At 36.6% G+C, this 17088-nt stretch overlaps 1 protein-coding gene and 1 non-coding gene across 4 annotated transcripts in view; one reads left to right on the top strand and one right to left on the bottom strand.

Annotated features, from left to right (window-relative positions):
- Positions 1–17088, top strand: part of SPEF2 (sperm flagellar 2) — a 196352-nt gene that overhangs the window by 11664 nt on the left and 167600 nt on the right. For 2 of the 3 annotated variants that reach the window (XM_063619888.1, XM_055245840.2), the window contains exons 3-4: positions 12250–12502; positions 15146–15316. In XM_063619888.1, the coding sequence (XP_063475958.1) occupies positions 12250–12502; positions 15146–15316 (424 nt within the window). The remainder of the gene's footprint in view (positions 1–12249; positions 12503–15145; positions 15317–17088) is intronic. The other variant, XM_063619889.1, reaches the window with a different exon arrangement.
- Positions 3796–3857, bottom strand: LOC129465077 (U7 small nuclear RNA). The gene has a single exon (XR_008651856.1). It is a non-coding gene; the product is annotated as a U7 small nuclear RNA (small nuclear RNA).

Here is a 17088-nt window from a genome sequence, read left to right as displayed (position 1 = left end):
TTTTTTTTTTTTTTTGAGATGGAGTCTCGCTCTGTTGCCCAGGTTGGAGTGCAGTGGTGGGATCTTGGCTCACTGCAAGCTCCACCTCCCGGGTTCACGCGATTCTCCTGCCTCAGCCTCCCCAGTGGCTGGGACTACAGGCGCCCGCCACCAGCCTGGCTAATTTTTTTTTTGTATTTTTTTTAGTAGAGACGAGGTTTCACTGTGTTAGCCAGGATGGTCTTGATCTCCTGACCTCGTGATCCACTCATCTCAGCCTCCCAAAGTGCTGGGATTGCAGGCGTGAGCCACTGCACCCAGCCTGTTCCTTCTTTTAAGAGAAGAAGTGAAACAACATATAGTGCCTTGGGTGGACAATTAGTATTATTATTTGTGTTTTAAAAATATAAAATAGAACTTAACTACTAATAAAAAATTCATAATGGTTTTTGTTTTTAGTGGCTATATTGAAATATAATTTATGTACCACAATTCACCATTTTAAAGCATACAATTCAGTGTTTTTTAAAATATTCACATATTTAGTATCTTCACAACCATCACCACCATCTAAACACCCAGCCTCTGGCACCTACTAATCTACTTTTCTGTCTCTATGGATTTGCCTATTCTACACATTTTATATCAATGGAATCACACAATTTGTGACATTTTGTGACTGGCTTCTTCACTTAGGATAATGTTTTCAAGGTTCACCCATGTTAGCAAGTATCAGTATTTCTTCATTTCTATTTATTTTCTGAATAATTTCGAATATATGAATATACCACACCACATTTTGTTTATCTATTTATCAATTGATGGATAGAATCCTCCATTGGTATTCTTGAGGTATTCGTTCCTGGACTCTCTACAGATATCAAAACCCAGTAGGGCAGTCATTAAACTTTAAAGTTCCAAAATCATCTCCTTTGACTCCATGTCTCACATCCAGGGCACACTGATGCAAGAAGTGAGCTCCCATGGCCATGGACAGCTCCGCCCCTGTGGCTTTCAGGGTACAACCCCCCACCTGGCTGCATTCACAGGCCGGTGTTGAGTGTATGTGGCTTTTCCAGGTGCATGGTGCAAGCTGTTGGTGGATCTACCATTCTGGTTTCTGGAGGACGGTTGCCCTCTTCTCATAGCTCCACTAGGTGGTGCCCCACCAGAGACTCTGTGTGAGGGCTCTGACCCCACATTTCCCTTCTGCATTGCCCTAGCAGAGGTTCTCCATGAGGGCTCCATGCCTGCAGCAAACTTCTTGAATGCTTTGCTGCTTAGCTTCCACCAGAGCCTGTAATCCTAGCACTTTGGGAGGCCGAGGCGAGTGGATCACGAGGTCAGGAGATTGAAACCATCCTGGCTAACACGGTGAAACCCCATCTCTACTAAAAATACAAAAAATTAGCCAGGCATGGTGGCGTGCGCCTGTAGTCCCAGCTACTGGTGAGGCTGAGGCAGGAGAATGGTGTGAACCTGGGAGGCGGAGCTTGCAGTGAGCCAAGATTGGGCCACTGCACTCCAGCCTGGGTAGCAGAGCTAGACTCCATCTCAAAAAAAAAAGAAAGAAATTTCTTCCACCAGAAACCCTAAATCATCTCTCTCAGGTTCAAAGTTCCACAGATCTCTAGGGCAAGGGTAAAATGCCACCAGTCTCTTTGCTAAAGCATAGCAAAATCACCTTTATTCCAGTTCCCAACAAGTTCCTCATCTCCATGTGGCTATTAGAATATATAAGTAACACTTATAACTCAATAATAAAAAGACAATCCAATTTAACAATAGGCAAAGGATCTGAATGGACATTTCACCGAAGAAGCTAACACACAACTAATAAGGAGATGAATAGATGCTCAACATCATTAGTGTATTATTCCATTTTCACGCTGCTGATAAAGACATACCCAAGACTGGGCAATTTACAAAAGAAAGTTGTTTTGGACTCATAGTTCCACATGGATGGGGAGGCCTCACAATCATGGTGGAAGGCAAGGAGGAGCAAGCCACATCTTACATTGATGGCAGCAGGCAAAGAGAGAGGTTGTGCAGAGAAGCTCTTGTTTTTAAAACCGTCAGACCTTGTGAGACCCATTCACTATCACGAGAACAGCATGGGAAAGACCTGCCCCCATGATTCAGTCATCTGCCACTGGGTTCCTCCCACAACATGTGGGAATTATGGGAGCTACAAGTTAAGATTTGGGTGGGGACACAGAGCCAAACCATATCAATTAGTGATTAGGAAAATGCAAATCAAGATCACGAGATACCACTTTACACCCACTGGGATGGCTATAGGCAGAAAGATAGAAAATAAGTGATGATAAGGACATGGAGAAATCAAAACCCTCATACAATGTGAGTGTGAATTTAACTAATTCAGGCACTTAAAAAAACTGTTTAGGTGTGCCTCAAAGGGTAAACATAGACTCTCAAACCCAACAATTCCACTTCTAGGTATATACCCAAGAGAAATGAAAACCTATCCATGTGATAACACAATGTTCATAGCAGATTATTCCTAATAGCCAAAAAGTAGAAACAACTCAGATATAGTTGGCCCTCTGTATCCATGATTTCCACATCCATGAATTCAAGCAATTGCAATTCAAAAATATTTGGGAAAAAAATTTCACAGAGTTCCAAAGAGCAAAACTTGTATTTGTCACAAACTGAGTACTACATTGAATCCACAAGAATGAAGTAATATGCAGGCATTGTATTAGGTATTATAAGTAATCTAGAGATGATTGAAAATATATGAAAGGATGTATGTAGATTATATGCAAATACTATACTATCTTATGTGAAACCACCTCAGCCTGGACTTCATTGTCCATATCACTGTCAGCGTTTTGGTCAAAGCCATTCAACAAGTCTGTAGGACGTTCCAAACTTTTCCACATTTTCCTGTTTTCTTCTGAGCCCTCCAAACTGTTCCAACCTTTGCCTGTTACCCAGTTCCAAAGTCACTTCCACATTTTCGAGTATCTTTATGGTAGTACCCCACTCTCTGCAGTACCAATTTACTGTATTAGTCCATTTTCACACTGCTGTAAATATATACCTGAGACTGGGCAATTTATAAAGGAAAGAGGTTTAACTGCCTTACACTTCCACATTGCTGGAGAGGCCTCAGGAAACTTACAATCATGGCAGAAGAGGAAGCAAACACATCCTTTTTCACAAGGCAGCAGGAGAGAGAAGAGTGACTAGCAAAGTGGGAAGGGCCCCTCATAAAACCATCATATCTCATGAGAACTCACTCACTATCACAAGACCAACATGGGGAAAGCTGCCTCCATGATCCAATCACCTCCCACCAGGTATCTCCCTAGACATGTAGGAATTATGGGGATTACAGTTCAAGATGAAATTTGGGTGGGGACACAAAGCTTAACCACATCAGCTACTTTATTATTTCTGTTCTTATTGTCATTTCTGGCCTTCTGCTTATTTTGGGTTTAATTTTCTTTTTGTAGTTTCTTGTTATGGATAGTTAACTTTTTTATTTGAGATTCTCTTTTTTAACATTTGCATTGATGGCTATAAAGTTCCCTCTAAGCACTGATTTAGCTGTATCATATAAGTTTTGGTATGTCATTTTGCATCTTTATTTATCTCAAGTAATGTTCTAATTTCTCTTGTGGTTTCTTCTTTGATTCATTATTATTTAGGAATATGTTATTTAATTTCCATGTACTTTTGAATTTTCCAAATTTGCTGTATTATTTATTTCTAATTTAATTACATTGTCATTGGACAACACAGTTATTTCAATCTCTTTAAACTTAATGAAATTTTTTTTTGGTGGGAAGTTTTCTGGTAAAACCTATAAAACCTGCTAGACAAATTCTAAAGGAGCTGCAACACTTATTGAAGCTGTTTTTAAAAATGGTCTAACATATATTCTCTTTTTGAAAATGTTTCATATGCACTTGAAGAGAATGTATATTCTATTATTGTTCAATAAAGCGTTTATAGATATCTGTGAGGTCCAGTTGGTTTATAGTGTTATCCAGGTCTTACATTTCCTTACTGATCTTCCTCCTACTTGCTGTATCTATTATTGAAAGTTGGAACGAAAGTCTCAAATTATTCTTGTTGTCTATTTCTCCTTCTAATTCTTTCAGTTTTTGCTCCAAGTATTTTGTGGCTCCATTGTTAGATGCATATAAGTTTATGATTGTTACAAACAATTCTTTGTAATTGTTATAAACAACTCCCTCTTCTTGAGGGATTGATCTTTTTAACAATATAAAATATTCTTATTATCAAGTAATACTTTTTTTTCTTAAAGTCAATTTTGCCTGATACTATAGTCACTCTAGTCTGTTTTGGTTATTATTTGCTTGATATATGTTTTTCCATCCTTTTTCTTTCAATAAATTTGTGTCTTTGAATCTAAAGTGTATTTTCTTGTAGAAAGCATATGATTGGATTGTATATTCTGTCAATTCCCTCTTTGTAATTGTAGTTATTTAATCCATTTATTTACAATATAATTATGGAGGAGGATTTAAGTGTGTGATTTAGATATTTGTTGTGTATATGTCTTATGTCTTTTTTACTGCTCTACTACTGCCTTCTTTTGTGTTAGATATTTTCTAATACCATTTTAATTCCCTTATTGTTTCTTTTACTATATTTTTTGAGTCATTTTTTAGTGGTTTTCATGAAGATTGCAATTAATATTTTAATTTAAATCAAACTATTCAGATTAATACTACTTCAATTTAATTAGTATAGAAAAAAAATTTGCTTCGGTGTAGCTCAATTGTCTCCTCCTTTTTTGTGCTATTGTTGTCCTACAAATTACATCTTAAGCCCATCAAGTCAGTTTAATAATTATTGCTGTATGCACTTAACTTTTAAATCAGATAAGGAGAAGAAAATAGTTATGAACAAAAATATATTTAAACTATTTTTTATGTTACTCTGTGTAGTTACTTCTACTGATGTGCTTTAAAATTTATTCATGTGATTTGAGTTACTGTCTATTGTCCTTTCATTTAGGACTTAAAGATTCCCTTTAGTATTTCTTATAGGGCAGGTATATTAACAGTGAGTTATCTTGGTTTTTGTTTATCCTCCAGTTTTTATACATATTTTTACCAGTCATAGAATTCTTGATTTGCAGTTTTTGTTTTTCAGCCCTGTGACCATGTCTTCCAGCTGTCTTCTGGCCTCCCTAATTTCTGACAAGAAATCAGCGGTTTATTTTATAGAGAAGCTCTTGTATTTGATGTCTTTTTCTCTTGATGCTTGTAAGATTCTCTCTCTGTCTTTGTCTTTCAACAACTTGACTATAATATGTCTAAGTGTAGATATCTTTGTGACTAACCTACTGCAGTTCATTGAGCTTCTTGGATGTGTGGATCCATATCTTTCATCACATTTGTGAAGTTTTGGCCACTGTTTCTCCAAAGATTCTTTTTGTCCCCTTTCTTTCTCTCTCCCATATCATTCTCCAATTATGTGTATATTGGTATGCCTGGTGATGTCCTGTGGGTCACTGAGGCTTTGTTCATTGTTAAATAAACTTTTTATTATAGAACAATTTTAGATTTACAGAAAAATTATTGACATAATACAGAGATTTCCTATATTGTACATATCTATTCATACCTATTGCTAGCATCTTACATTGGTGTGGTACATTTTTTACAATTAATGAGCCAATATTTGTATATTATTATCAAATAAAATCTATATGCCATTTAGGTTTTTTTTTATTTTTTACCTAATGTCTTTCTTGTTCCAGGATCCCATCAAGCATATCATATTATATCTCCTTAGGCTCTTCTTGAATGTGATGCTTTCTCAGACAGACTTTTCTTATTTTCGATGATCTTGACAGTTTTGAAGAATACTAGCTAAGTGATTTTCCCTCAGGTGGAATTTCTCTGATGTTTTTCTCATGATTAGAGTGGATGCATGTGTTTTGAGGTTCTGGTCATTTTTCTTCATGCTTTTTTTTCCTCCTCTGAATAGTTTTAGTTGACCTATCTTTGGGTTCTCAGATCTCAGATTCTTTCCTCTGCCAACTCTAGTTTGCTACTGAACTCTTATTGTGAATGTTTTCATTTCAGTTGTATTTTTCAACTTCAGAATTTCACTGTGTTCCTATTTTTATAATTTCTATTTCTTTATTGATACTCTCTTTTTGTTGAAACAGTGTTCTCATACTTTATTTTAACTTTAACCATTTTCCCCTTTACCCCAAGAACACTAGCTGGCAGTGCTTGCAGCTGTAGCATTTACCCTGAGATAACTTTACCATAAAATATCTTGCTTTTATTATTGTTTTTGCATTGCTCTAGTATATTGACTTTGGAAACAAAAGACATCATTCTATTTACAGGATTCAGTTTTTAGCAGTGGTATTTTCATTTACAAAATGTAGTAATTCTCAATCACCAAAAATGTCAAATCCTAGAAAACATAGCATTTCTATGTATAATGTTAACACCGTTCTCCAACAGCTGTTGGCCAAAGATTTATTTACTGAATCTAATTTTTCAAAAATAACACGATTCTAATGATTCAGATGATTCTGGTGTTTTCTGTATTTAGAAATAACCCCAAGAACAGTCTTTATATTTTATTTTCACATTGAAAATTCGTCAGATTTGCTTCAGCCTCATAGAGTGTGTTTATGTAAAATTAAATGACCACTGGCAGTGAGCTGCACTTTTTTTTCTAAACAGGAATAGGGTTTATAAACATAGTTTCTTTTCCTTTCTTTAACATATTTATGATAGGCCATTGAGGGTCTTTGTCCAAGACTTCCCCACAGTTTCTATTCACATTTTTTTTCCTTGTGTATAGGTCATACTTTGTTTCTTTGTGTGTCTCATAATTTTTGAAAATTGGACATTTAAAATAATATAATGTGTCAATTCAGACTATTACATATTCCCAGGGTTTGTTGGTGCTGCTGCTGCTTCTGCTTTTTTTGTTTGTTTGTTTAGTAACTCTCCTGGACTAATTCTGTAAAGTCTATATTCCCTCTTGTATACTGCAATTGAAGTCTCTAGTTGATTAGATTAGTGGTCAGCAATTGAACAGAGATATCTTTTAACACTTTGGACGAACACATTTTCCTTTGCTAAGAAACTCTATGAGTGGATTATGGCATGTTTTCAATGCTCTAGCAGTTTACAATTTTCCCTTAGCCTTTACTTCCTGCTTGTGCAACATCTCAAAGTCAGCCAAAGATGAGAGATTTGGACCTCCTCGTGTCTTTCCTAGGCATCCATACATTCCTACACATGCATATGGCCTCAGACTCCCTAACAGACATCTCATTCATAGGTCTTCCTTTAAGTTTTTGGCCAGGCTCTTCTTTGCTCCAACTGGTTTTACTGTCTCAGGTAACTGTGATTATAAATAATTGCTATGATTGTTTTTTCCTAACACCCTTGGGATAGGACTTTTTTCAGTGAGTAAGCTCTGTCAGGTCAAATAATGACAAGGCCTGAAAATGGGGATTTTCACAACACTACTGGGTAGTCAAATAGCAAAACTCTGGGCCGGGTGTGATGGCTAACGCCTGTAATCCCAACACTTTGGTAGGCCAAGGTGGGTGGATCACCTGAGGTCAGGAGTTTGAGATGAGCCTGGCCAACATGGTGAAACCCCATCTCTGCTAAAAATACAAAAAATTAACTGGGCATGGTGGTGGGCACCTGTATTCCCAGCTACTCAGGAGGCTGAGGCAGGAGAATCGCTTGAACCTGGGAGATGGAGGTTGCAATGAGCTGAGATTGCGCCGTTGTACTCCAGCCTGGGTGACAGAGTGAGACTCTGTCTCAAAAAAAAAAAAAGAAAAAAGAACAGAAAAGCAACTCTGAAGACAGGACTTTGGAGGCACTTCAAATCTGTTTGTCTGCTCTGATGACTGCTAAACTGCTGGTTTTTATAGCTGCCATGGTTGTAAGTCTGCTGCTGATTTTCATAGCCACCATGGAGCTAGGGAGAGGGGTGTGGACGTGGAGCAAACTAAAATGACAAAAAGCTCTCTTTTCTTACCACTATTAAGCAGCTTTTCTTAAATAAATGCTCCTTGAGTTGTTACAAGCCTTTAGCTAATTTCCAGAGTTACGAAAAAGTTGATTTTTACAATTTTTATGAGTGTTATTGTTGCCTTTAAGGAGGAACAGATTTTTAGAGGTTCTGACTCTGCCATTTATGAAGATCTACCTCAAATCCATAATATTTTAACCTGTACTTCCTGCTCAAGTACTTTTTATTTTTGTTTGTCTGAAATGATAGGCCCTTATGAAGCTGCACCTGTGTTATAAGACTTCTGAGCAAAAGAATCTCTGATATTTCCATGCTAGAAGTGAATTATTCTTTCATAATCCAGATTATCCTAGTTGTACATATAGTAACTGTATGACACAAAAGAAGCCATAGATTAGAACTATACTGTCATACCAAATAAACCCTTTTTTGCTAATTCTATCCAATTTTTTGAGCTTCTGGTGTACAGGGTAACATCCTAACCCATACGTACATCTCATATCACACATCTCTTCCTCAAGGGCATGGCATATAAATTCGTTGTTAGCCCCAGCTGCCCCTGACCTCTCAGCCCTTCACTCCTTCTGTACCTAGCCTTGCTGCCACCATTAGAAGCTGGATTACTCTCCAAGGTATAAGAATGCCAGGGTAGGTAGGTCAGTGTCCATGCCCTCATTTTCTTTTTTGTGATTTCTCAGTTCTTGTACATATAGATTGATGTGTTATGACTTGCACATAACCAGATGTCCAATCCTTTTGTTGTTGTTGCTGTCTATCCCTTTATGAAAGTTAGAAACTCAGCCTACACATTTAATTTTTATAACACTGATCACTTTGTTGTCAGTTTCTTTATCTGTGTTTCATGTTGCACAAAACACCATGAAGTTAAGGGTATTAGGTTATTTTTCTTTATATCTCTAGGGCTTAACATAGGCCTGGTGCATATTTAGCTTTCAGTCAGTATTTTTTAAATTAATGAATGCCTACATTTCCTAGTAAATTCTACAGATAAAGACCTTGTTTAGACTTCCCAATATGAAGCTAAAACTCTACACTCATATCTCTAGGTGTGATATCCCCATCAGCTTAAGAAATTCAAGTGTTCCAGTCTCTCTGTCACTCTCAAGGTCATGGCTTATAAAGTACTTCTCAGTGTGACCCTCATTCACCTTTCCAGCCACATTTCCCATCAACCCAGAATCCTAACCTAAGCTTCTCTGGTCCACATACACATCATATGTTTTTGTTATGCCTTGCACCTTTGCAAATTAATGTTATTTTTTCACTTCTACCATGAGAAACTTGTATTTATTTTGAAGTGCCAGCTAAAAATCTACTCCTTCTCTAAACTCTTCTATTACTTTCTTAGTAGATTTAGTCTCCCTTTTCACTTTGTTCTAATAAAACTTTGGATATCCCTTTCCTTATTACATTATCATTATCAAGTTATAATTATTTATTTATATATCAGTTCTTATCAGAGTGCCTGCCACATGAAGGAGCCCAAACAATGTTTGATGAATGGTAAATGAATGTTTGCTCCTCAACTAGATTGTGAAGATCCTGAAAGTTGCAGCGTGTGTTTATTCTTTGTGCTCCAAGCATTGTCCTGGCCCATAGCAAGCTCATAATAGTGTTTCCAATGAATAAATGAGGGATATCAGAGAATATATCTGCTTAACCACGGAAAAGTTAAAGGACCATCCTGACCAGATTGCAGATGAGTGTTTCAGGTGTACCAAAGTGGCTCTTGTTGGCAGGACCACAGAGGGCCTTTTGTGAAATGGAAAAAGGGTCCCCATCTGGCTGGAAATGACTGTAAAAATGCAGGCCTTCATGAACAGAAAGGCCTTTTTACAAGGAAAAAGGAGGCCCATTTTGGATGAAACAGTCTCATGCCAGGGACAAGGCTTAGCAATCTGAACAGAGGGTAGATTTCATACTCTTGTTCCACCTTTGGACAGGTGTATGTCCTTTGTAACAGCCCTGCTTGTTATATACTACAAATGACTAACTTTCTCTCTCACCAAGAGTCATTGCATTCCCTAATGTGGGAAGAGGGTCCTACTTGTATTGAGAACCAAATATCATCCATCTTCAATTCTTGGAAGAGCCCATTTTTTCCCCAGGGCACATGGTCTTTTAAATAAAACAAGGATCAGTAAATTTTATGGGTGTGACCTTTGTAATGGTATATTTGGTGGGGAAAATAATCCCTTTTTTGTCATAGCCTAATTTTTAGGCAACTGGTGCCAGGGCTTATGATTTGGGGATCTTATCTAACACTTTTAGTTTCTTTAGTTTAAAATGTAAACTGGAAATATGTTTTGTAAATAACTTATTGATCTTGGAAATAATTTAATTCTAAGAATACTCATCTAACTCTGAGAGAATTCCCTGATTTTGAATATTTTTATTCCTTCACAAATAGTGAAAATTGAGAAGATTTTTTTTTTAGAGTAAATAGTCAAGACAATTTCTGGGAGGGCAGCTACTACTTACCTTGTAAGAAGATGTATTCCCTCACCAGATGGCAAGAAGGGAAGGAGATAGGTAGTCTCTTAGCAAGCAAGGACTGCTGGTAGAGAGGGTAAAGGTTTTTCCTAACATACATTTCTTATTCCCTCAGAGGTCGTCATTTACCTCATATGCTCTGTCTCCAGAGCAAAGATGTCCCAGTGGTTTTTCTGTGTTCAAAAAACAACTGTTAATTATCCTGTCATTTCGATTCTACCCATGCTTTAACAAGAGTAGGCTTCCACCAATTTACACACAAGTTCTGTTCCCCAAATTTGATTGATTAGAAATAAGCTTCCAGAGAGAAGTATTGTTAGACCTGTGTACTTTGGCCACTTCGTAAAATACATTTAAACCCTAGTAGGTAACTGAATTATAACATTAACAGGCTTATTAACTGCATTCTGGGAGCCACGTGATACAAGTGAGAGAAAGAGAAAACTCTTCTCTCTTTTTCTTAAGTGCAGGGCTAATCTTTGACAAAATTTGGAAATGGGTAATGTTTGCTTTTGGACTCTCCCTCCTGAATTAGCGTGCCCCTAAAATGTGTAGCCCAAGGTTATAACCCAGACCAAAGCTCTGACAGATGGCTCTCAGTTCACATCTTTCCAGTTATGTGTAGTGAGCAAAGCACACAGGACTCCTAGAATGGGAAGGGCATGAAAGGACTACTGTGATGGAAGATCAAAAGGGGTGATAGATGCCTTTCTAGAGATTGGAAGCACATGTCATTGATTTGACTATCTTCTTTCACAATCGCATTCCTCAAAACATGGTCTGCTTTACCTGAGTCATTTTAGACAAATGTTGTACCTCCAACTGTATGGTGATTTGTGGAGAAACAGATTGCAAAACTGGACCTGAGAAGACCTTTAAAAAAGTATATTTAGTCTCATGCTGAGAAGGTTTTCTTGTAGCATGCATTATCTCTTCTTATCTCCTCCAAGGCCTGTTTCTCTTTTATTAATTTAAAATATTTTATTTGAAGTTTGATTGATGCAGCATAATACACTAAATATATCTTGCTAAATATTTCTGTTAAAAGAGTTATTAGTACACAGAGGAAACAGGACAGTAAGTTACACCACATGACCAGAACATGAATTCAAGATACTGCATCACTATTTTTGTTGACATTGGGCGTCTCATGGTGCTGGCTCCTCATTCATATTTAGAAATCACTCCTATATTTCCTCAGCTCCACATCCTTTTAGAAGATGGATGCTTTTAGGTTAGACTGTAAGAGGCTCAAAAACATGCTATACGATGTTATACACGCTTTCTCTCTATATAAATGTATATTTTCTTTTCTGTAAAAAAGGTTCCATAACTGTCAGATTTTCAAAGGTATCTGTGATTCAAAAACAAAAGATTTAGAACCACTACCTGAATGCAGTCTCTTGAGAAATAGTGTACTAGGAACAGTATATCAGGTTTAGGTATTGTGACTTCTATATTTACTTCTGAAGAAATTCTATTGTCAATTTAGAGCAGAAAAATTTTAGTGTAGCCATTTAAGAGAAATGAATGCATAGAGTTCAGGTAGACATGGTCAATAAAAAATCTCAATGTATTTACATTAGAGTGGGTTTAGAGAGGAATGATACAGCTAAAAGAACATGAAATAATTCAAATATTGGATAATGATAATACTTCTGATATTTGTTGTTTGTCTTTAATTTAATGCTAATGTCTAATTATGTAAAATATTTTACTGTCTAGGGTTTCAAGTGCCAAACTTAATAATTTTTCTCGCTTGGAGCCAACACTTCACCTTCTGGGTGTGCAGTTTGATCAGAATGTGGCCCACGGCATCATCACAGAAAAGCCTGGGGTGGCAACAAAGCTGTTATATCAATTGTACATTGCTCTTCAGAAAAAGAAGAAAAGTGGACTGACTGGAGTGGAGATGCAAACCATGCAACGTCTGACAAATTTAAGACTTCAAAACATGAAAAGTGATACTTTTCGAGAGGTAGGTACATAAAAAAGCATAATAAGCAGGTCATAATGTAAAATTTGATAAAGAGAAATGACGATATTGAATTCTCAAAGAAGCCTCATTAGGCATATATTTCCCTTATGTATGTTACTGGCCATACTTGGGTTTTATTTTATATTAATATTTTGAATTTAGCCATTTTTGATGTCTCTCTGTAGCCTATCCATATTGCCAATAGCTTATCAAACTCTTCCTAATTTCCAGTACTTTTTGTTGTTGTTGTTTTAGAGAGGCAGGGCCTTGCTCTTTTTTCCATGCTGGTCTTGAACTCCTGAGCTCAAGCAGTCCTCCTGCCTGAGCCTCCCAAGTAGCTGGGACTACAGGCCTAATACTTTTTGTGCCTGCTTCTCTCTTCCTGTTTCTACCCCATCATATTTGCTCAGATCTTCTTATCAGCTACTGCAGCAACCTGCTAAAATGTCTCTCAATCTTCTGGATAAGCCAATCAACTGCTAAATGAATCTTCCCTAAATTTTACTTTTATTGAGTTCTTCTGCTCAGAAACCTATTTTTACTTCTTTCTAGTCCTCAGCATGGCATTTCTTTCTTCTATGTTAATTGACAGTCTGTCCTTAAATATGACTTTCTATTCCTGCTCTTCCTTCCCTCACACCCAAACTCACCCTTCTCATCTCTCCTCTTCCCCAAACTGTTCTTCATCTACCGTGCAGCCCAGTACACATGATTTCTTCATTTGGAACTCTAGAGCATAAGTAATTCTCACTCTCTTGGTTTTACCCTCCTGATACTGATATTGTTGGCTAACTATTCATTATTTATTTGTCATATGACCTTACCAGATTTTTAGTACATCAGATTTGATGAATATGTCTAGTACAATGCTTCAAATGTTGTAAGTACTCATTAAATGTGTTATTGACTAATTGACTAACTAAAAAGTCGACAATTCTCTCCAGTTTTTATGCAATTCCTTATGGTAAATGAAGTGCGTTAACTTTTACAGGCCTCTGGAATAATCATGAGTGCTGCACTGATGCAAAATAGTAAATATCAATGGATAGAATTATATTTTTAAATTTAAATTTTGAAGCAGCAATGCCATAATAGATATGAGGGCCATCTCCATGTTTATGTTTGTGCATTCTTCATGGATATCATTGTAAGTCTGGTAGCAGAATGGACTCAGCACTCCTTGAGAGCTAGAAATTAGATTAGTCTTAATATGAATAATTTAATATTGCATTCGGCCTCCTTCACTTGCAAGCTGGTTAATGTTGAGCCAGCCTCTAAACAACTCTCACCTTCAATTTCCCCAACCGTAAAAACAGGGATGCTTATTTCTACCTGCCTCAGAGTTCAGAATTGGACGTTTTTGTAGCTTCAAGAAAAAGAGTGGACTAACTGGAGTGGAGTTTATATATAATAAAATGTAAAGCAGTCAACAGTGGCAAGTGCTATAAGAGCTGTGTAGATGAAGACAAACAAGTGCCTATTAGCTCATTTAATGTTGGTCATGGGTGAACTTCCAGCATCAATAATTCATTCACTGAACAAATATTTATTGGGCTCCTACTTGTTGTCAAGCACTTGCACAACAAACAGACAGGAAAAGCCCCAACCCTCTTAGAGCTTACATATTGGAGACAGAAAAATGTTTCATTAGAGTGATATGGATTGCAGTGAGTTGAGAAGGACTTTGGAGATGCGGAAGAGGGCAGCATAGATTATTCTTTCAAGAAATGTGGAGGTAAAGAAGAGAACAGTAGGAGAGAAAAGCTCAAGTGAAGTATGAGATTGCTTGTTTTATGGACCTAGAGACTGGGGTCACTTATCAGTTGAGAAAAAGAATCAGTGGCAGGAGAGATGAAAATGGTACAAGGACCAGATGGAAAGAGGCCCTCTGGGGATGGAAAGAGGAATATGCAATCAATGGTTCATGTGAAAGAGGTGATATCATAGGAAAGAAGTAGAGATGCCGTCTTCTTTGATACTAGATGAGAAGAGATGCAGGTAATATTAATAATGGTTGAAATTTATTAAATGGCATGCCTAGTGATGTGCCAAGCCCTGTTTCAGGTGCTTTATGAATATTATGTCACTAGATCTTCACAACAGCTGTAAAAGATAGGTACTTTCATTATTCCCATTTTACAGATGATGAAACTAAGGCACAGATGGATTAGGTAACTTGCCCAATTTTATGCAGATAGTAAGTGGTAAAGCTGAAACACAAACCTAGGAAGTTTTAATGTTTCTTCACTTTTTACTAAGGAGTGGCTAAGCAATGGAAAGGATCTAGCTTCTTATATTATCTCTTATATGTTAAAATTGGTTTAATGAAATTATTTTTGCAAAAATGTATTTCCAAGAATATAAATACCATTTATTGAAAATTAAACTCAGTGTAAAAAGTTTAACTATAAAAGTATATATGAGGCTATTTTGCAAGAAGAACCACAAAGGATAATGTTTTTATAATTGCTCTTACATCAATTAAGAATATGAGTAATTGGAATGGGGCTTGAATTTAGCTTAACTATCAACAATAGTAATTTAAAGAATTTCATTTTGAAGACAAATTTATTTGTGCTTATAATGAAAATGTGCTCTTTATTCTCTAATAACAAAATCTTTTGAAATGCTTTTTTCATTTAGAGACTTACACACATGATACCACGTCAAACTGATTTCAATCTGATGCAGATTACACACAGGTTTCAAGAAAAATATAAACACGTGAAAGAAGATCTTGCCCATTTGCATTTTGAGAAACTTGAAAGATTTCAAAAACTCAAGGAAGAGCAAAGATGTTTTGATATCGAAAAGGTTCTATAGAACTATTTTTTCAGAAATTCATTAGTGTATAGTATACAGTTTGTGATTTATGCCTATAGTACACATTGCATAAGCAGTAGTGGAGCACGAGTTGCACTTTCCTGATGCACGAATTTGTCGTGCCCTACTCTCACCCTTTCTCTCTCTCCCCTGCTCCTTTTCTCCATCTTGACTCTTGCTGACTCTCACCTCTATTTGTGGCTGAGAACAAGAACTGCCATCTTCTGGAGTGGCAAGACAACTGCATTACCTTCACTGGTAGAAATTGATGTTTCAGCTGCTTTAGTGATGGAGGGTTGCTACTAGCTACCCCATTGGTCAAAGGCACATGACCATTGTCACCACTGCGGCAGATAGATCAGACATTGTCCCCTCGCTTTCTCCACTTTTGCAACCTTTGGTCCTGCCCCATTTCTCTGTTCTTGGAGATGTGAGGTAATTCTTTGCTTGCTTACCTTTCAATCACGTTGAACAACTCTTAACATCTTTCTGGCCCTTGCTTCTTGCTTTGACTAACTCTCTGCTCCTTCTCAAATTTCTTTAAAACTCTTTAATGATCTTCTGTGCCTTTGTAGGTGAGAGAATAATGGTACATGGAATCATTAAAGATTTTTAAGAGTCTTTTGAACACCAAAAATACCATTTTAAGGCATGTGGTGGCAATGCTATTTGCCTTAGTTCATTGGTTGTTTACTTTGCAAAATTTGTGACTTTTAAGTACTCACACATTTGGTTGAATGTGTATTGAATTGGAATTATTATTTCTAAATTCAGCATTTGAGTCCTTAGTTGATGATTTTCTTTTAAAGAAATTAGTTTATTTAAAAGCAAGATAGTCTGGGCTGGAAGTTAGTGCATATCATCAGCCCTCCATCAAATGTGATTGCTAAGATGTGCAGGATAGGACAGCTTCGAATGAGTGCCTTGACGCCTACATATGGCTGCATTCCATACCTCAGTGAAGAAGCCAAAGGATGCTGACACACAGTGATGTGGAGGGCATTCCGGAGAAACTTTTGCAACAGTGTATTAATGTGATTGGTTTTCTTTTTGTTTTAAGCTAAACATCTAAAACAAATTTCAAGTTAACAGTTCATACAACTCAGATTTAGTATTATTGTTTATCATAAAACATATTCCTAGTTTTAAAAAGACCCAAACTATGATTAATATAATTTATTGGCATTTTTGCTGAATAGGTTTAAGTCAGATAATAGATTTTAAAAAAGCAAATGAGGCAATGTGTCAAACTTTAATGTTTCATAATAAAAATAGATACGTTCACTTAAAAAAAAAGAGTATTTCAGGTGACTGGGTATATGGAATGTGTAAACTACAGGCAAAAGAATTATGTAGTTCTTCCCATTGCACTGTAAAATCACTTTTTAAATTCATGGATTTATTTGGAATGATAAGAAATTATATTCTGAACATAGTCAGCTCTTTGCAGGGAAGAATGGAAAGATGACAGACAAACTGGAAGATCACTTGCAAGCTGGTTAACGTTGAGCCAGCCTCCAAACAACTCTCAGCTTCAATTTCTCCAACTGTAAAAACAGGGATGCTTATTTCTACCTGCCTCAGAGTTCAGAATTGGACGTTTTTGTAGCTTCAAGAAGAAGAGTGGACTAACTGGAGTGGATTTTATATATAATAAAGTGTAAAGCAGTCATGTAATTATATGACTTGCCAGAGGGTAAATAAATGATTATATTTCCCTTTGGTGTTACATGATAAAGAGAGAAAGCACTCTTAAAGTAGTG

This window comes from Symphalangus syndactylus, chromosome 16, assembly GCF_028878055.3.
Source record: "Symphalangus syndactylus isolate Jambi chromosome 16, NHGRI_mSymSyn1-v2.1_pri, whole genome shotgun sequence".
Taxonomy (NCBI): Eukaryota; Metazoa; Chordata; class Mammalia; order Primates; family Hylobatidae; genus Symphalangus; species Symphalangus syndactylus.
This window is presented reverse-complemented; position numbering and strand designations above follow the sequence as displayed.